This window comes from Carassius carassius, chromosome 37, assembly GCF_963082965.1.
Source record: "Carassius carassius chromosome 37, fCarCar2.1, whole genome shotgun sequence".
Lineage (NCBI taxonomy): Eukaryota > Metazoa > Chordata > Actinopteri > Cypriniformes > Cyprinidae > Carassius > Carassius carassius.
Genome location: NC_081791.1, coordinates 24,189,755 through 24,211,667, shown reverse-complemented (window position 1 = coordinate 24,211,667; position 21,913 = coordinate 24,189,755). Strand labels below are relative to the sequence as shown.

At 34.1% G+C, this 21,913-nt stretch overlaps 1 protein-coding gene across 1 annotated transcript in view; it reads right to left on the bottom strand.

Annotated features, from left to right (window-relative positions):
- plekhg5b (pleckstrin homology domain containing, family G (with RhoGef domain) member 5b) overlaps positions 1-21,540 on the bottom strand; it is a 62,992-nt gene extending 41,452 nt beyond the window's left edge. Inside the window, exons 1-3 of the mRNA XM_059528327.1 lie at positions 21,293-21,540; positions 20,150-20,322; positions 7,142-7,218 (exon numbers count right to left, since the gene is read on the bottom strand). Coding sequence (XP_059384310.1) covers positions 7,142-7,218; positions 20,150-20,231 — 159 coding nt within the window. The 5' untranslated portion in view covers positions 20,232-20,322; positions 21,293-21,540. The remainder of the gene's footprint in view (positions 1-7,141; positions 7,219-20,149; positions 20,323-21,292) is intronic.
- Between the last annotated feature and the right edge of the window lie 373 nt (positions 21,541-21,913).

The following is a 21,913-nucleotide window of genomic DNA, read 5'->3' as shown; positions in this document are numbered from 1 at the left end:
AACAAACATTACACAACAGATTCTTTTCCAAGAAGATGTGCAAACCAGTCCAGAGAACTCCTCAGACTGAAGACAGGCATTACGCATTATCTGGAACCATTATAATTGTGACACAGATGTTGATAAACACATTGATTAAAATATGTGTCAGACCTTACTTTGCATTTACGAAATCAAATCCACTGATGCCATAGTCTAAGCGATGAATGAAAAGGCTCCTGTGTGATGAACAACATTCTCGTGCACGGCTCTAAAGACACCCCGTGCGTTCTGCATTGAAAAGCCATTATCTTCTTCTGCTGGGCAGAATATGGTGCCCAGGCCACATCCTCTCCACCACACTGGTCCTAAGGCCAGCAGACGCTTCAACAGTGAGCGGTCAATGAGCATCACGCAACAGTGAAGCAATCCTCAACGAAGAAAACCACTCATCTGGGCCTTCGCTCACTCATTTCATCTCATGAGCCATTACCTTGTCCATTCAAGCTGAATTATGCTGTCCGTGGTTATTTAATGGCATTACAATCTGTGGGGAAAATTCAACTATGACTTGGGCACACATCTTACAATTCAGACACCGATGACAGAAAACACACACACTGAAGAGAGCAAAACCATACGCTGCCGCAAAGACCCGTTACACCTGCCAATAGGCTACTTACAATGAGCTTTTAAGTAATAATGTGCAAAATGAGAACTTTATGAATGTGGAAAACCATATCTAAAACTCACTTACAATTTCAATGTGTCAAAAAAATTAATTCTGTAGAACACAAAAGTAGAAATTTAAGATAAAAAAAATTTTATTTATTCACTTTGTAACACTATCCCAGCATCAAGGCTATTTTCATGGTGATCTCTGAATAAATTATGATAATATTAATTAAGATGTGTATGAGCCTGAGAACTGAATCGGTCCAATTCTTGAGAAAATCATTTTTGTGAACTGGAATCAAATTCATTAAAAGAGATCCAAATCAAAAGTAACAAATGTATTTATATTTAAATATAATAATAATAATATATTTATAGTTTTATTTACTGAGAATATTAGAGTCTGTAGATTGAACTTGACAACTGAATCAATCCAACTCATTTTTGTGGATCAAACAGACCATTGCAAAGACCCAATTCAAAATAAATAAGCTATACAAAGTATTTTTGGAAATTAGTTCTTAATTTACTGAGTCAGTTGATTCAATCTTTAGAACTGAATCAATTCAAATCATACATGATCAATTAAGTTTGTGAACTGGGACAAAGAAAATTTAAAAAAATAAAATTTCACACATTTATAAATTCATACAATATATTTATTTCAAAATCAGACCGATTTTTTTTTTTTTTAGTCTACAGGTTGAGAATTTAGTTGAGAATCAGTCTGATTCATGAGCAAATAATTTTTGTAAACTGGATTAAACTAAATTAAAAAGATCCAATTCAAAATTAACAATTTTCAAAAGCCAAAATCAGTTTGTTGTTTACTGAAAATAAATGAATATTTGAATTAAATCAGAACTAAATCAGTCAGATTCAGAAGCAAATTATTTTTGTTAACGGAACTGGATCAAATGATTTGTTAAAAAGACCCAACTAAACTTTTTTATAAATAAATGATTAATTCTAACATTTCAAAAGCTATAGAAAACATCTGGTTGAAAAAAAAAATATTGACAGAAAATCTCAGTGAGTGAACTGAACTGGATTAAATGATTCATTAAAAAGATTCAATTAAAAAGGATTCATTCCCATATGTCACCAGACGAAAGATCTAGGGGGTAAACATCAGAAAACAATAATAATAATAATTTACAGAAAAAACTTCAGTCCAATTCATGAACAAATCATTTTTTGTGAAGTGAACTGGATCAAATGATTAATTAAAAAGATAAAAAAAAAATATATATATAGATTACAAATTTTAAAAGCCACATGACAGATTTGTGAGGCGAATAGACTGAAATGTGTTACTTACAAAAAGTGAGTTGAACTAGAGAACTGAATCAGCCTTAAAAATGATCAGATCACGTGTGAATTGGGTCAAATTATTTAAAATCATTGAAAAGATCTCAAAAGACTTCAGATTTATTAACATATTACATCCCACTACTTCTCTGCTAAAGTTTCATAAACATGTTAATGTTTAAAAATGATTACATTTTAGACCTGATTCACTTTCATTCTCCCACACATTACTGGTTTGAACAACATGAAAGTGAGTAAATGTTTCTTGTATTAAATATCCCTTAAAGCCCAAAGGTTAAACGCAAAGTCCGCTATGGTCTAAACCATCTGTGTTGCCCCATGCTGTCGTCTACAGCTCATTTCACATCTTAGAGAGCCATCCAGGATCATTTATAAAACCATCCGCTGCTCAGAGTTACCCATGAATCATTAGGGCAATGAAAAGCTAAATATTTATGGGCCATTTCAGAACTGGAAAAGAACAGACACAAATGAGAAAAGACGGCTGATGGAGACGGCATGCGATCCATCACTCAGCACGCTTCGGGGAAGATTAACAGCGGAAGAAGGAAACAGAAGGAAACGCTGGAGTTAGCTGGAAACGGCTAGCAGCTCTGAGAAACTCAGAGTGGGCGGCTCGGCGGCGGAGGATTGATTTTGACAAGGATGAGGTGTTATGGAGAAAGTGAGGGTAGTTATCTGATCACACACACACACAGGGCTCTCAGCTGTGTGTCTATGGAGGTGTGCACTTCCCTGACGATCCACACCTTGTCTAGTCCTGTTGGGGAGTGAATAGAGGTAATTAGCTCTGAGTGATGGAAGCACGCTCAGACTGGCCCCGTCTCCACACGAAAACACCATCAGATACCAGAAGATACACACTTAAGACAAATGGACAGACTCCAGAGTCCCGTTAGCCATTTAGATTTTAGTAGAGAAGGAGGGAAAAGGATCAGAAAAGTGTTGTTATTGCTAACTAACTGAAATAAGCTTAAGTTGAAATACTAACATTTGTATAAAAATTGTATCTAGAAACAAATCTAAAAACAAAATTACTAAAACAGACTAAAAAAATAACTTTAAAAAATGTAAGGTTAAAATAAATAATACAAATTATATAAAAATTAATACAAAGAAATGAAAGCAAGTACTTTAAAACAATAAAAAAAAAATCAGTATTTGAAATGGAGCTAAAAAAAATTCAACTTATAAAATTAAATTGAGAATTTAAAATGCTGTCTTGAATCAAATAAAATAAATAATTGTAAGGACTAAAATGACTAAAATTGAAATAATCATTAAAGCTATAAATAAAATAAAACATTATAAAAGCACATAAAATTACTAAAGATTAGACTACTAAAAATGGCTTTTAATTACTGAGAAGGTTATAAAATGCTAAATAAATCTTTGATGTAAAAATAATACAATTTATTAAATGAATATAGAAATAAAAAATAACAATAATAATTATTATTATAATAAAGTAAAAATGACAAAAATACAAACTAAAAATAAAACTGTTACTGCAACAAAACTAAACTAAAATAAATTGATTCAGCAGCTAAAATTAAAACAAATAAAAAAAATTACAGTTACACGCTAAACAAAATTCTGTAAAAATAGGCAAAAATAGAGTTTTTTTTTTTTTTTACACTGAATTGCATTGTATTTTAGAGTTAACAAAAATGTCTGTAAAATTATTGGATAATGTCCTGTATAATAAACTGCCAGTAGGTTTTCTGTTATTTTACAAATTAATTTTTAAAGACTAATATATATATATATATATATATATATATTACACACACACACACACACATATATATATATAAAGTGAATAAGTAAATAAATAAAAATGACAAAACATAAAATTACCTTAAATCAATGACAATTAAAACATAAAAAGAAATGCCAACTCAACATATTAATGAATAAAATACAATATAAATTCCACAAAAGTAATCCCTGATAAGAAAACCACAGACTGAATTTCGAGTTTGTGCAGTGCAACACATCACAGCATGTGTCGTACGGTCTCGCTCATTTTCAAGGCTTTATAATTACCCAGTTAAAATGACAGATTTCTACTAGGTCACATTTACATTTACACAAACGGCACACCACAGCATTTTCCAAACTGTGGAAAGCAAGCACTTTCTAAAAGTGTATTTCCAAAACATCTAAGTCATGCATTTAACCTTTGTCTTGTCAGCATTATTCCTACAGCATACTATAAATAAATACAGTCTTCCTTAAACCAGTCTGAAGGCCTGTAGAGCAACACTAGCAACTGTTGTGCAAGAGCCGTGACTAGTTAAGCAGCAGAAAATGAGACCCAGACAGTGATCAGACATCTGGCCCAGGCGGGTGTTTGTCTTCAAGCTCTAGCTGGACCTTGCATTAAACAGCGAGATGCCAACAGATTTTTGCACAGTTTAAAAGTACTTAAAGGGTTATGGGTTGTTAGACATCTCACTAATGCTTTGACAACAGATTTCTTGTGAGTTATCAGAGTTCGGTCCTATACAAACACACACACACACACACACACACCTGTATCTCTGCCTCCACCCAGTGGTGAGACTGAGTTACTGCAGCACAGGAATCCTGACGTGCTTCTGACAACTAAAGATGCTTTTATTGTGCAAGGAATTCAAAATTATGACTTTATGAATTGCATGTTAATAGTAAACAGAAAAGTAGGGGAAAGAGGGCAAAGACATGTCAGTGGGTAAACTGTGTCACCCTCTTAATTTAGCAAACAGAGCATTATACTTCACTTCACCACATTCTGAGGTCAACCGACCACAGCTATTCACATAAACGAGAAAATGAAAATGTAAAACAAAATTGCATTTTTATTTTCATTCATGATTTGTGAATAAAATATGTTATGTAATAAAAAAAAAATTTACACTTTTTTTTTTTTGCGTATTCTAAATGGCTGGGAAAAAACTAGAAATAAATCTCAGATATTTTTCCACGAATTACAAATGTATAAAACAAATGTTAATTATGTAAAGTGGCACCGCTATAGTTACAGTGAACTTTTGCATCAAAATGCAATAAATACTAATAATAAACTACTAATAATTCAAAAACTTCCAAAAATTTCATTACAATTAAGATATTGCAAGAATGTTCTGAAAATTTTCCTTTTGAAATCTTCTAATTTAAGTTTATAGATATAATGAATACATAATAAATTATAAAACACTACATATTAAATACATATAAATATTAGAATGATTTCTGTACGATCATGTGACACTTAAGTAATGATGCCGAAATTTCAGCTTTGCATCGCAGGAATAAATGACACTTTAAAACGAAATTGAATAGAATCTTTTTTTTTTAAATTTAAATTTTAATAATATTTCACAATATTACGTTTTTTACTGTATTTTTAAATAAATAAATAAATGCACCCGTGGTGAGCAGAAGACTCTCTTCAAAAACTAAAAAAAAAAATTCCCACCCCCGAATCTTTGAATGATATATCACTCACTCTCCATTAACTCTTAAAGCAAGAACGAAAAGTAATTAAAACATGTCAAAAACAATCGAATAACAAGACAAGCTAACAAAATTCAATTATTAACATCTTAATGAGGAGATGAGCAGTGAGAGATATAATGCAGGTACAGAAGGAGACAACGAGACTCGGGTCATTCCTTTCTCATGAACGTTTGCTCATAATCTCTTTACATAACTACAGCCCGTGACCTCGACAGAGGTCACACACACAGACACGTCACAGCAGCTGATCGATGATGGCAGAGACGTGTGCTGCTTAGTTAAACTTCAACTCCTACAGCTAACAGCTCTCGGCTAATTTCAAATCTAATTTCTGTTCATAAAATAAAGAGGAATAAACAACTCATCTGCTTTCACAGAATCTGAAGGAAAAGTGCCATCCATAAAGGCATTACACATTTAACTCGTGTGCCTCTGTTGATTTCTTTTTTTTTATAAGTCCAATTATAAATCTTGCATCAATGTAGTTTTTCATGAAATTTATATACACTGAACAGAGTAAAGATCAAAAGTGATAAAAGAAATGTATACGGTTATATTTTATCAAGTTTGTTGTCATGACCTTTTTATTATATTTTTCAGAATTTAAATCAGATTTGATATTTTTCATCATTTTAAATTATTTTATTCAGCACTGATGCGTTAAACTGACCAAAAGTGATATTAAAGACATTGATATATCGCGGAGTGATTTAAAAAAATGTGTTTTAAATTATTAAAAGTATAAAATCTGTAATTTATTCCTGTGCTAAACCAATCTTCAGTGTCATATGATGATTATTCAGAAATCATTCTAATATTCTGACTTATTACTTGTATTATCATCGTTGGAAACAGTTGTGCTGCTTTTTTTGGGAACCTATGATTCTTTTTTTCAGGATTCTTTGATGAATAAAAATTAAAGAAGAACAGCATTTATTCAAAATAGAAATCTTTTCTAACAATATAAGTCTTTGCCATCACTTTTTATCAATTTAACACATCTTTGCCGAATAAAGGTATTCATTTCAAATTAATTGCAATTAATAATAAAAAAGAAGGAATACAAATTTAATGACCGCAAACTTTTAAATTGTAGTTTATATTGTTACAAAAAATTCTATTTTAAATAAATGCTGTTCTTTTTAACTTTTTACTTATTAAAAAATCCTGAAAAAAAAGTATCAAATGTTCCAGAAAAATATGAATTGTTTTCAACATGGATAATAAATCAGAATATTAGAATTAATTAATCGTGACACTGAAGACTGGAGTAATGATGCTGAAAATTCTGCCTTGATCTCAGGAATAAATAACACTTTAAAATATATTCACATTGAAAATGGTTATTTTACATTAAAATATATATTTTTTTTAATTTCTTAACTTTTGATCAAATAAAAGCAACCTTGATGAGCATAAATAAATATCTACTTCTTTCCAAACATGTTAGCAAAGCAAGAAGAGTGGACCTGAGCTGGCTGCTCTCCTCTGATCGTTCTCCCGTTTCAGAGAGCACCAGCTTATGATGGCGAACTCATTTCACAGTCTGGTGGCCAGAGAGGAGAGCTCGTATACCAGCAGGCCTCTCTCTCGAGATGGACTCTCCACAGAGAAGCGGAGATCTCCCAGCAGTGTTCAGAAAGGCTCTTACCTTTGAGGCATGACGGCGCTTGCTGCAGTCTGGATGCTGACAAACCACGCACTCCTCACCCTGAGCGGGCTTCTCATCTGCAACATCAAATCACACACACATTAAAACACCTCATGCACCCGCTGTGATACTCTACATTTTCTGAAAAAAAAAAGTGCTATGTGGTTGCTAGGGTATTTTGGATCTTGGGAATTTATAGCTAACCAAAACCTTTTCTTAAAAAAAAAAAAAAGGCAACATTTCTTATTTTGATTTAGTTCACCTTAATGTGCTACAATAATTTTTTGTCATTATTAAAAAAAAAAATTCATGCTTTTAAATTTGACTGTATTGTTTTTATTCATTTTTTTTTTCAGTTTTCGTTTAAGTTATATTAGTAACTTGATGTACTAAAACTAAAAAATAACAAAATAAGACATTTAAAATCAACAAAACTAATAAAAATGTCAAAAATAAAACTAAATTATTAAAACTAAAAAATATTCAATACAAATATAATAATATGTCAGTGTAAAAAAACACTTAGTTGTTTTTAGTTTTTTTCCAAAAAGATTGTTACTTTGCTACTTAATAACAATAAAATAAAATAAAATTACACTGGATACTAGGGTGTTCTTTTGTTCTTTTATTGTCCCGTTACTGGAAAAAAATTGACCAGTTAAAAACAAAGCAAAACTAAAAAAAACTATAATACAACAAACAAAACTAAAAATCAAATAATAAAACAGTCGCAACCGGTCCTAAACACTAAGAGGATATTTAATGCAATGTAAGGTTAAAGACAGAGACAGACAGAGGAACTTTAACAGGATATAAACAAGACAGGAGAAAGAAAGATGACTACAACAACAACAAAAAAAGAAATTAAAAAAAGGAAGAACACACACAAACATGACTTCATATCCGCTTCATTAAAGAGTGGATGAAAAGGTGAACTAACAATAAACCACAAAATAAATATTCATTTTGTGAATGCTATTTATTTCACATGCTGTAAGATCGATGTGTCTGTATGTTAATAAGAATTTCAAGACCGTTAACAGCCACATATTTAAGTGATTCTCCATAGTAGAAGTCAACCCAACAACAACTTTCCACTCTCCTCTCCACTTACAGATTCAATATTCTCAGGAAAATTCCCAACATCTTTTCCATCTGCAGATCTTTCACTTTTAATCACCTAAATGTGTGCCTTCTTCAATTAGATGCTTCAGGCATCCATTTTTTAGACTGAATCAAAGGCGTCATGAATCAAAAACTTGTGGCAAAACCTAAAATCATGTGAGTCAACTGTGTCTGACCAGCAGCAGCTGCCTGCTCAAGCACTTCATTGTTTTTGCATCATTATTCCTCACACTTAAGGTTTGCAAAACCCTAAATATAACACCTCAGTGATACCTAACCTTCTGCAGATGATGAAACAAATATAAAGCATAGAAATGGAAATAAAGCATATACTTTTACAATTCCTGCTGGAGAATCCAGTTTAAGCTAGGAACTGTATGTTGTAGCATTGTGCCATGTTTATAAAAAATAAAAGCTTTAATAAGCCACATCTGCTTCTTAAGTAGTTTTCTTTTTTTTTTCTTTTCTTTTTTTGCTGCTCCAACATGGCCTGCTTTGAATGAACAAGCTAAAAAGCATTTCAATTCACTGAACATGTACTATTTCACTTGTTAACTCTGTAAAATAAAATAGTTTCAAATGAAAGATTACTAAATTAGATCAAATGTGATGTTATTTGACATTTATTATGAATAAAGACCTTAAGGACAAGCAGCTAGTTTGTTTATCTCATAGCGCAGGATGCTGATGATGTGTTAAGAGTCTGATTCAGCAGGATTCATCCACTCTCCTCTTTAACTTCCTCCTGTTCTTCTCTCTCTCTCTCAGTCTCGGTTTAACGTGGAGAGGAATGTCTGGCCTCAGCACTGCTGATTAGGCCCAAATCAAACAAATAAAAGCAAGCTAGCGGCACATGCATTGTCAACACACACAGTGAACCAGCATGTGCGTACAGCCACTGATTCAGTCCCGCTCCGAGAAAACTCACTGTGCCCAACTTCCTAAAGCCAAAGGGAGTTTTTACAGCATCTGAATAAAATGGGAGTATTGCTTGCCTACTTCAGCAGAGCAAAAAGGAACGCTGTTTAAATACTTGTAATAAAGTTAAAAAAAAAAAAAAATAATTATTATTATTATTATAAAAATAATCCATAAAATGAAATAGTAAAATAAAGTAAAATAATCATTGAAAAAATGTTTTTTTTACGTGAAATAGATAATCTTACAATGGTATTTGACTTTAGATATTATTATTAATAATATAAAAGAACAAGAACAAATCATTAAAAAATAAACAAAAATAAAAAAGATTAATTATAAATAAAATAAATATAAAATAAAATAGTAAAACAAGTATTTGAAAAAAAAGATTGAAATAACTGAACTATTACATGAAATAGCTCATCTTACAATGGTATTTGACTTTAGATAATAATAAGAAAGCATTAAAAAGAAAAAAATATATATTAATAGTATTATCACCAAAATAAACAATAAATTACAAAGTAATGAAAAGTTGAAACTGAACGATTATCTGAGCTGATAATCTAACAATGGTATTTGTCTTCATATAGATATAATATTAGTAGTAGTAATTATAATAGTAGCAGTAGTAGTAACAAAACAAAAATAATTGAAAAAAGTTAAAAGTGAACTATTGCTTGAGATAGCTGATATTCTTACAATAGTATTTGACTTTAGATAATAATAATAAGTAAATAATGTAATATCATAAAAAGTCTTCAGGACAAGGTTCAGGAAAGGTCTTCAGGACAAGTTACATGCCAGAGTTCAATACTCTAGATAGGGACATGCTAAGCCCCTAAACCAAAGTATGAGCATTAGAACTAGTGATGCTCGTCTTATAAGCATATAAACATGTGATCCGTAAAACAAAGGCGTACAGTTCCCAACGACAATCCCACAGTCCTGCAGCCTTATCATCCTCTTCCTCAAAGAAGACCACACAGCAAGGACCCTCGACCTGGACTGTAGCATGTTTACCATGTATAGGCAGAGTGGAGGTTTCTAAGAGCAGGTTTACGCATCGCTTTTATACGGCTTTTATGAGGAATGTGAGGAATGCCTCAGATCGGTGGTGAATTTATCCCTCTGTTCTGCAGCACGGGACGGCTGGCGAACTACTGGACCCGTCTGATGGCCTGCCTCCTCCTCCTCCTCCTGCTTGGCTCCTAAGGCTAAAGCGCCCCATCAGTCGGAGACACCGTGTGAGTTATGTAACGCGAGGCGTCTGTTGGAAGACAGATGGCAAACGGCAACAGACTGCCAAGGTACGAGGTGCTTCACTTGACTGCAGCTGCTGCATCACCACACAGGACGGTAAAAGGGTTTCAATTCAATAGCAAGAACCAGACAAGGTGAACAGGATCCCAACGATTAAACATTATAAACTGACTTTTGGCTACAAAATGTACACTACAAAAAGTGCTTACAAATACACAACAATGTCCTTTCTAAAGGAAAGGAACGTCAGTGCATGAGTGATGCAACCTTTTTTTCCATTCATTAGATGAGAAGCTGTTTTAAACTGCCTCTCACTGTTTTATTATTTTTACAACCAGCATTAGCATTAAAAATCATTAATGCAGCAAAAAAAAAACTGCATTTGCAACCTGAATCAATTTTGCATTTTTACCACAATATGTTTTCATAACTTTGGGTAACAGATATTAGATGAAAACTCATTTACAGAGGGGAAAAAATTCCATTAACCCTAAAACACAATGCAATCAAGTTCAAAATTCAAAATGCAGGTCAAACACCCAAAAACAGATCCAGAAAAATTATTTCATAATAATATAGTTCATAGTACCAAATACGTTATTATTTATTTGTTTATTTATTTATTTGTACAGTGTTGAGCGAGAGTGTTGAAAATAAGAAAGTCACAATGTCATATATTTTCTTAATATCTTGTCATATTGTGAGAAATAAAGTTGCTATTATGAGTAATGACTTTCCAAATGTGAGCTAAAGAGTCACATTGTGAAATAAAAAGTCAGAAATGTAAAATATAATTTTAAAATATAATGACTCAAATTATGAAAATCACTTACTGCAAAAAATAACTAAATAAATAAATAACTGTCAGTTTCCACATCCTAAATTAATTTTGTATTTATCTCTTTTTGCTGAAAACCTAAAGTAAAATATGCAATTTTAATTGCATTGTCAACTAAAACTTTCCAAGCATACCTATTTTAATTATATACTGCCAGGCAAATCAAACTACATACTTTAAGATGATGTTTTTGTACTAACATTTAAAATTTGGTCTGATTGAAAATCTAAAAATGCAGCATGCACATTTTCAGTCATGTCACTGACAGAAAACTATCAGCAAGTCTTAGACCGCACAGACTTCATGCCTCCAGCCATACTGCTTCTTACACAACCTGCAAAAAGGACTTAAGAGCCCACACACTTGAATCCTGAGTACATACAGTAATAAGACCATTTTGAAGCTAATCCTATAGCAGTGGGCCTCATAAAATGACTGTATAATCCACTATGAGTTTGTGACATTTTCCCATCACCATTACCAACTCAAACACCAAAGTGAGCCACGACCCACCATTTTAATCTCCCAGACTAATTATGGCATTTGAGAAGACAAGTATGCACTTAGAAATGCAGTACGCTCCTCTTCTCAAGGCCGCAGTGGCCAAAGAGTGGCTCTCAGTAACGGATCGGCCTTAATTACAGGTCTTATGGATGGAAGACATCAAAGAAGAGACTCATTGCTGCAGTTTTCCATCTCTGTTGAAGTGTCCCGGAAGAAATCTGGATTGAGTAAGTGACAAACAAATAAAGCATTGAGGACTGAATGATGGGCTAATGAGAAACAGCGTCAGGGAAAGAGGGGTAAACAACAAGGAGATGACAGCAACGCCTGACCATGATAACAAATTTTCAACTTCAAAACAATCAAATGCAGGGCAGCAGCAGTATTCAAAGTAAAGTAGAGGTGCTTAAACAAGAGAGCTTAATGAAGCACTACAAAACAGCAGGATGCAATGCAATGGCAGAAGACATCCATCCGATGCATGCATACATGAACAAGGGATGCAACAATATTACATTTTGTTTAAATTATTATAATATAATGTAATATAAAATAATATAATACAGAATTCGTAAATTCTAATGTTATAAAATTTAGGTTTAGAATCGGATTATTTGGGTGCATGTAAATGTAGCTTGCGAAAACAAATATGGTACAGATATAGTATATGCACTAATCAGCTTCATGTAATAGTAATCCTGGCTTAACAAACCTGAACAGCTTAGTTCACAGTGACAGTGACACAAAATCATTTAAAAACATTAAGCATTTCAACTACTGAAATCCTGAATGATATTACCAAAAGAGATTGGATTGTGTACAAAAGACAACAACTCACTAGTAATTGACTGAGGAATGTCAGTATTTTGGGTAAGTTGATCCAGTCTTACCATAAACATCATAGATGACATCCAGAGGGGACGACCAAGAGTACCGTTCCGCCCCCTGTTCTGTCAAAGAAGATGGGAGTGTCTCAAGTTCATAAGCTCCCCATTTCCTCCAGTAAAGGAACATTGTGAAGGATGAGGCTGTGAACGCTAACTGCAAAAATAAACGGATCTTCTAAAGGCTACTTTAAAAGGAAACAATACCCACTTGCACAATAATCAAACACTTCACATCTAATGCAGCATCTTTATGTCCACCTCTGATGTGCCCTAAATGGGATATAGTCAATCTCAAACAATTCCCCTTAAAGCAAGCACCTGCAGTTACCTCATCTTCCCTTACAATTAAACTTCGCTTTGATCCCGCTTCACGAGTTCCAACCCATAAAAGTGCGCAACTAGGCATGCCAAAACTGAACCTACGTTCCAAAACAGAGCAAATCCTGGCACCCATTTCACAGCAACTCAATGCAACTCTTGACAATAAATCTCAATTGAGAACATATGACGGGTTTTTTGCTTCTCGAATTGTGGATCCCTCAGTGGGATCTTACATTATGCCAATACAGGAACGCCTAAAAGTCCTCTAATCTTTGGGAAGATATAAACAAATTAAAGTCTTCCAAAGTTGCTTGATGTCTTGACAAGAACGTCTTGCCTTCTTCGAAAAGTTGACGGTGCTTCTTCTTCAACTTCATCCCAGACCTACGTTATAAACCCGAGCAAACCCTGGCACCGATTTCACAGCAACTCAATGCAACGCTTTAAAACATTCTCAATTAAGAACGCATGATCGGTTCCTCGCTTCTTTAATTGTGGTTCAAGTTGGAAACACCTACAAGTCCTCTGTACCTAAGCAAGAATAAAATAATGAATGTCTTCCAAAGTCGTCTGATGTCCGGACAAAAATGTCTCGCTTTCTTTGAGAAGTTAATGGTGCTTCTTCTTCACCTTCATCTTAGATCCCAAAATCAGACCTATGTTTCAAACCCAAGCAAATCCTGGCACCCATTTTACAGCAACCCAATGCAACTCTTGCTAATGTAAGTAATGCTCTGAACGGAAAAAGAATGACGTGTTCCTTGCTTCTTGAATTGTGGATCCCACAATAGGATCTCACTGTATGCTAGACAGGAACACCTAAAAGTCCTCTATACTTTGGCAAAAACAAACCAAATTCAAGTCTTTCCGAAGTTGTTTGACATCTTGACGAGAGTGGCTTGCCTTCTTTGAGAAGGTGACGGTGTTTCTTCTTCAACTTCATCTCAGAAGTTCTATGCTTCCTTCGGCAAACAATCAATCCATTTCCAAGTTTGCAAGGAACAGGCACATCGGTGTCAAAGTCTGTGCAAGCAGTATGGGCAAAGAAGTCTGGTCAGAGGGTGTTCGACCCACACTACCAAACAAATGTTGTATTCATACTGGGCTGAAGTGCATGCTGGGATTGACAGACTAGGCCAATACCTTCCAGTCTTTGTGAAACAAAGATCCCTTGCAAACCCCTCCTACACAGTGAATTTTGTCTATGATTTGCACAAACAATAAAAGCCAGACATTTCTGCATTGATTAGAGTCCTAGTCCTCCTTTTTGGGAGAGATTTATGAGTTAGGAATGCCGTGTGACTACAACAATGTCAGCTGTTTCCTTGGATGGACACTGGCCAGCAGTGGCTTCTGATAATATATCCGCTCTATGGAGGTGGATGCATGTCAAAATGACAATTTCAAACGTGGCTCTTCCCCAATGTCTTGTTGCAGAATGATTGCTTTAGTTATCCTGCAGAGAAGAATTATTGTGAGAACGTACTGTGCAAGAGTCGGAGGGGAGGGACGATGTTGCACAGCCATTCAGATGTCCAATTTTGGGATAAGAAATTAGAGGGTACGGCTGGGGCAGACTTACTCTTGGAGTCTGGCTTTGCAGACATATGGTAGTAATCCAGAACCTGGCTTTGAACTTGCAGCTTTTTTAAATGAACAGGCTGCTCGGGCAGCTGCAGAATGAGACTCAACAGAGAAGCAGATTCAGACAATCAATCTAAGGGTTTTCCTCTGCAACTTCAGCGTCTTTTTTTAAACACGAACAGTGGGCTTGAATATTCTGCATTAGCATAAAAAGTGCAAACGTAACAGACGAGTGCAGGCATGTGACAGAGGCAGAATGAGTGTGTGCAATGGGATGAAGTGAAGGAGTGAGTTTTCCCATGCCTCAATGGTGTTGACAGATGGAGAGCAGTTTGACTCTCTGGTTGCCAAAGTAATGGAAAATATATTTAACCTATATTTATCATATGCCTCTTAAATACTAGAAACGCTTATGTATTATTTCAAAACTTACAACAACAAACTGAACAAATTAATTAATTGACTCAATTTCAAATATTACAATTCAAAAATGTGGGGTTGTTAAGATTTTTTAAAAAGAAGTCTCTTATGATCAGGCTACATTTATTTGATCAAAAACAAAGTAAAGAGAGTAATATTTAAAATAACTTTTCGTGTTAATATTTAAAATCTATTTCAAAATCTAATATTTTGATTTGGTTCTCAAAAAGCAATTTTTATCATCAATGTCAAAAAAAATTTGATCGCTTTGATGCATTTTTTCAAGATGTTACGTTTAAAAAAAAAATTTGTGAAATAGAAATCTTTGGTGACATAATGAACATCTTTACTTACAAAAGTATGCATTTCTAAAAACAAAAATAAAACATGTTTATAGATAATGTTTAAGGCAAATAATTGTAAAATATATAGAGAATTATTCATAATGTATGGGTCATTATATATATATATATATATATATATATATGAGCATTCATGTCCAGAATATAAAAAAAAAGCAATAAAAAATTTTTTTTTGGAAAAGCCACTGTGGCTCCTAAATTGTTACTGTAAGAGAACAGGGGTATTTAGGACATAATGAAAAGCTAGATGGTCTTGCTCTGTACAAAAGCAGATATTACAGAGCTCATCCTTGGCAGAGACGTGGTCATTAACACGAGGCTGAGATCCACCTAAATGGACTTAGCTGGGTGGGGGAAGCTCTTCAGCAGTCGTCCACATGGGACAAAGTGATGACAAACTCAGGCTGAAGGGCCCTTTTAATCTACCGTAATCGTCACATGGAGAGAGGGGTGACAAGCGTTTCATTCCTCTAATGAGCAGGGCATGATCGCTGCTAGTACCTGTACATCAGCAGCTACAGAAGTTACTATAGATCTAGTCAATAGAAATCTAACATAAAAAACACAAATAGTCCAGTTTCTAATCTCTTTTTTTGCTGTGTGTACAGTACAGTAAACATTAATGCACCAAGTTGTTATGTTGTTTGTCAGCTATAAAAATCCTGCTGAAAGATGATTCAACTTGTTTGCTAGTTTTAGCCAGTTTGCACTGATCTTTCAGCCCAACCAAGCTGGTGTTTAGCTGAAAAACACACTAACCACTCTAAAGCCAATGGAAAGACTAGCCAGGCTGGGATATCAACAAACACCTGGGGCCTGTTTCATAAAACAAGTTCACCAAATAAGCCAGGCTTATTTCAGTTAGTCTGAACTTATTTTGAACCACATCAACTGTTAATAATAACTCAGACTAACTGAAATAAACCTGGTTTATTTGGTAATCTTGTTTTATTGAACAGGCCCCAGTTTAGGATGTTTTTGTTGTTGTTTGTTTGTTTTAAGAGGTTTCTTCAGCAGCTAACAAAATGTTTCAAGAACATTTTGGTACCTTTCCCAGCAAGTTTTAAAAAAATAACCAGATAACTTTGAGTGAACATTTTATTAGTATCAGTGGAAGAATGGATGTTCATAACATTTTGTACGAACTTTGCCAGAATGTTCGCCAAAATTCTGAGATCTTTCTCTCTTAGTCGGGGAAGCTTAGTGTTATTAAAATAAGCTATATTACTTGGCAGAATAACTGTCTATTACGATTAATGAAATATTGAAAATTGCAGCCATTTTTAAAAAAGCAACTGAGGCCATTTTGTGTCCAACAACACACTTTTAGTGGTCAAATAAATGTCTGCTTGCATTGCTCTAAAATAATAGTCTAAAAATATATTATGTTGAATTATAAAATCCTTTTTTTATTATTTTAACCAAATCTTCCGCAGAGAAGCATCTGCAGTATACCATAGCGAATATCTTCATTACTCCTCACAGCTGGGACCTGAAATTTTTCTCTCAGGCTCCAACAGCGGTGCACCATCAGCCAAACAATCCGTCCAACTCCAACTGCAAGTTCACAGCTAAATGACTGCTAATCTCAGTCATTCAACAAGTCTAATAGCTGTACAACCACTTAAACCAAGGGCAGGACCTGGAGGAAGTACAATATGCTAATAGCACTGTCTTAAGCCTTTCTTGTGTGTGATAAAAGCAAGCTGAAAGCGTGACAGAGTGAGGGATGATGGGAAAGCCGTAGGGCTAGGAGGGCTGTTGAACGGTGGAGGGAACGGCTGACAGCTGCGAGAGCTTGTTCATGAGCATTACATCATCTCAGGACTTGAAAAGCTGATAGCAATAACCCTGCGGTTTGTTTTTGTGTGTATGTGGGGGTTGCATTTGGGTTCTGGAGTCAGACTTACAATACAGTCTTTCGAGTAAAGGCCAAAATCGATTACATCATTGTGACTTACCAACAATATTTCATTGTTGTAACTAATCAAAAGCAAGGTGTCTTTTGACTAAAAACTAAGCACTTGTCAAATGAATTGGTCAATTTATTGACAAGAAAATGGTGTCAATGTTAGCAGACAAGTTAAATGTAATTTTTAATGGTTTTAATCACTTTTGTAGTAGGATTCATTAGTTTTTACATTTTGCCCATGAAAACCTCATAGCCACAATGCCAGGATATTGCTATGCAGTTTGTTACTGAACCCAAGACAAAAGAAAAATCCCTTATATACTGGTTATTGATTGATTTTCTGGTTTCTACAAACAGCTTCATCGCTCTTTCACTGTATATCTATGGGATTAGTTTGTTGCGGTACCAAAATTTCATTATTCGGTACCGATACCAGTGAAAATCCACGGTTTTCGGTACCAATTTCGGTACCAAAGCAAAAAACTAAAATATGCTCATTTTAAAAAATATTTATCACTAAAAATAAAACCAATGCCATCTTTATACTTATTTACAGTTGTGTTTAAAGTTTTTCTACAAGTAATATTATGAAAAACAGTAAACATGTTGAGTGATTTATTTCTTCAAAAAATAAAGTTGTATTAATTTTTTCAACAGTAGTAGCAGTATCACATACATTCTACTAAATAATAGTAATATTTCTAGCACAATGCCTTTATGTAAAAATGTACTTTTATTTTGACAGGTTGACGTGAATACCTTTATTTTGACACTGGTTTTACTCAAATGAAACGGTAAAATGCTTGTGAAGTGACTCAGAACAGTTCTGGTTATGTTGTTTATGTATTTATGTCCTCATTGAGACGGCAGATGCTGAAATTACTGCAAGCGTCACGCGCTTCAGTCTATGTAGTAAACAAACCCGCACATCTATGCCATTCATTCATTCACACAGAGACGCGCAGAACATGCAGGATTCAGATTTCAACCAACTTTTTTTGCTTAACATTTTCAGATACTGGTCCATATTGAGATTTGATTTGATTAATTAAAGCTAACTTTGACAAATTCCGTGACTGTCCATATTAAAATGTAAGTTTCATTTTCATGACTGGATTTTGAGATTCCGTCCGTGTTTTCTGCTTCGTGGAAATCATAGCGCTGTATGCGTCAAGAACCGGTTTGACTGGGCACTCAGTACCACCAATACTTAAAGAAACCCGGTACCGTGACACTTCATTTTTTAGTACCGACATGGTACAGAAGTACCGGGTCTTTTATGTATAATGTCATATATGTATAAATGGCATCCACTCTGCATTGATGGTTCCATGAAGAAATGTTAACATACAAGGAACCTTTCCATTGCACAAGGGAAAAAATGTTCTTTAGAATATTAAAATGTTCTTCACACTAAAATTTAAAAAAAAAATGGTTTGGGGAAGCAAAAACAGTTCTTCTATTGCATCGCTATAAAAACCAACCGAAAGTTTTATTTAAAAAAGTCAAACAAAGGCCACAATTTAGCAAAAACCTATTGAATTTTCTTTTCTTTAGAAAACCTGACTACCACTGGACAAGCCAAATTTAGCTAAGCGAAACACAAACTGGTAAATAAATACCCTTTACACTTCAGATAATAAGATTAGTCTTTAAGCAGAAGGATTTGCCAGTGTTTAAGGCAAAGAGTTAGCAGATGCAAAAGGAACCAACTTAAAACCAGTGATGCAATGACATTTTTTCAGGAAGCATATCAAGCTAAGAGCTTTAAAGGTCAGTCAGTTGACATCATGCACCCAAAATTAGGGGGAAAAACACACGCTAGGTAGAACTGTTAAGATAAAATGATTAATCAAACTTGAGTGAGCCAGAAGCTCCTCTCAGACAAGCCTTAAACAGCAGATGCTCTGAGATTAAACCCATGTATTTCAGGGAGGCTTCAGTGGTCTGGTGCACTAAGGGGAACTTGCAGCCCCCGCTGAGCTAAGAAGCCTCTGGTGTACACCACACGTTAGTTTGAGGTTTCTATAAATAACCATTTTTATCGTGATTGCAGAGGTCAATATAATCGATCAGGAAAATGTTTGGCAACAGCGAGAATTACCTGTGCATGTCAGTCTGTGAAAGTAGTAGTATTGAATGGCTAAAGCATTCAGAATTGGATTTGAATCTGATTTTAAAAGTAAAAAATAAATAAATAAATAAATAAATAAATAAATTCTAAATTAACATTTGTGGACTTTTTAATATGCTTGTATTTATTGATGCACTGAATATACTAATTATTTCAGTGAAGTTGAATGAATTTCAATGAATTAATCAACCATGCACCTTTCCATCTGAAATGTCAAATGCATGTAAATGTATTGTGATTTATGAATTCAATACAGAATAGGCCACTACTGGTCTCATTCTCAATTAATTAAAAATCCCTAATATGCAAATGATTTCAAATGAATCATAATTAACTCAACTGCCAATTAAATTAATGAGTGGAGAGATCTGATGTTACTCTATGCCTACAAATACACAGCACAAAAAGACAATGCAGTAAACAATGTAAAAATGTTATTAGATGTTCGTTTAACATTTCCACAGGTCCAAAGTATTATCAGAACGTACTTATGCTCCAAACGCCTGTATATAAAGTCATCTTTTTAATGCCAAACCACAGCTATTATTTTGTTCATGGGATCTGAAGCATCAGCGTCAATCATTTAATCAAGCAATGTTATGTAATTTGTCAAGACACACATTTAGTCATTCATCTTTCATGCATTATATGATATTATCATTATAATATCATTACATGATATTAAGATGATCAATTAATTAAAAATTCGTAAGAGTAAGAGGAGAAAGGACACTTACTGAGACGTAGCCGGATGCCAAGCCAGCCTCTGGGAGGTGATTTGAGAAGAACTGGATGCATAATCCACTTGTTGGGTACCATGCTGTCTGCTTTACTCTGCGTCCTCTGTGCTGAGGTAGAGATCCTCACTATAACAGCACGTGGAGGGGTCACCAGCGGTCAGATACCACTCCTGGCAGGATGATTGGAGAATGAACATTTTACTGCCAGAGACAGATCCCAGGTGGGACACAACCCTCAGATTTGAGTATGCATTAAATTGCCGATATTAAAACCAGAGCATATCTTTAAACAGACTTGTTTAATTTGAAAATATACACAAAAACACATTGACTGTTCAACCATTATATATAAATTAAAATAACAATAATAATAACAAATAGGCCTATATAATGTGTAGGATGCTATATTTTCTCTGTATCTATTAGGTTATTTAGAAGGGCATTAAAACATGTAAAACATATTCAATTTGTAAATTAAAAATAATGTTGATATTTTTGTCTGGCTTAAAGTTACAAATGTCAACATGGTTAAACAATTAAAAAAAAAGCTAAAAAAAAAAAAAACTATAAAAAAATACTAAAACGAATGTTGACAAAAGTAGTTTGCCATAATTTTTTTTTTAAATAAACAATTTAGCAATTATGTTTTCAAATATTACTTGGAAAATATTTTAACTTGTTTGAAAACAATGATTAAGTTGTCAAGAACACATATTTCAAAGATGTCATTAAAGTATTTTAGTATTTTTTTATGAGAACGTCACACCACTTTACATTTTAGTCTAAAAAAATGACTAACATTTTTTTAGACCGTGCAAAAATGTAACCAACATAACTTACATTTCTAAGAACTTGCCACGTTTTAAACTAGGTTCTATAAATTATATAAAATATCCACTTTTTGCACGTATCAAATGCAGAGCCCGTTTGCACATTTCAAACAGGCCTGATTTGGCTACATCTCCTTTGATTTCGCATTATTGTGTAGCAGCACTATAATTTCAATGGCTTGGTAAGCGTGCGCGGTGTTTGCATCTCAGCGATTCATACACGGACTACAACATGACCAACACAACAATTATATCCAGTGGCCGCATTCGACTCTTTGATCTATTAATGTATATCGAAACTCAGTCTAACCTGTTGCATTTTAAAGCTTCATCATAGACCCGCAGAGCCAAAATAAGCTCGTCCATTCAGCATCAGCAGGACTTTAAATTCGCTCCAAACTCGCTTTCATCTCCTCAGAAAGGTGTTGAATCTACTGCACCGCCGCTGTCTTCTATAAATCCATGCTTGGTGGGACAGGACTGGCGATTAGCAGCGTGAAAGTTTCTCGTTTGCTTTGTCTGGGCTGTTCCCTCTGCTCTGCTTCAGCCGTGAAAAGCGTTTTCCATTCATTCAAATCACCTTTAGTCAAGAGATCCCGCTGCACTACATGCGTTCAGCCGCTAGAGGCGCCAAAGAGAGACTAGTGTACAGAGTTCATTTTACCGTAGTACCTTCTCATTCTATTTTTACGCACTTTTTTGTTTCTTCATTTAATATTTTATATCTATGTAATACACTTATAAAATTGTTTTTATGACATGTTTAAAAAAATATCTTTCTTTTTGTAGGAACCAAGTTCCACAAAAATGGCTTTAGCTGTAGTATTTCAGAAGTTCAACTGCAGGCTTTTCTGAATCCTTGTGAATATTTGGCTCCACCTGCTGGTCATTATGTGCATTTAATATTAACGGCTTGATATTAATGGCATCC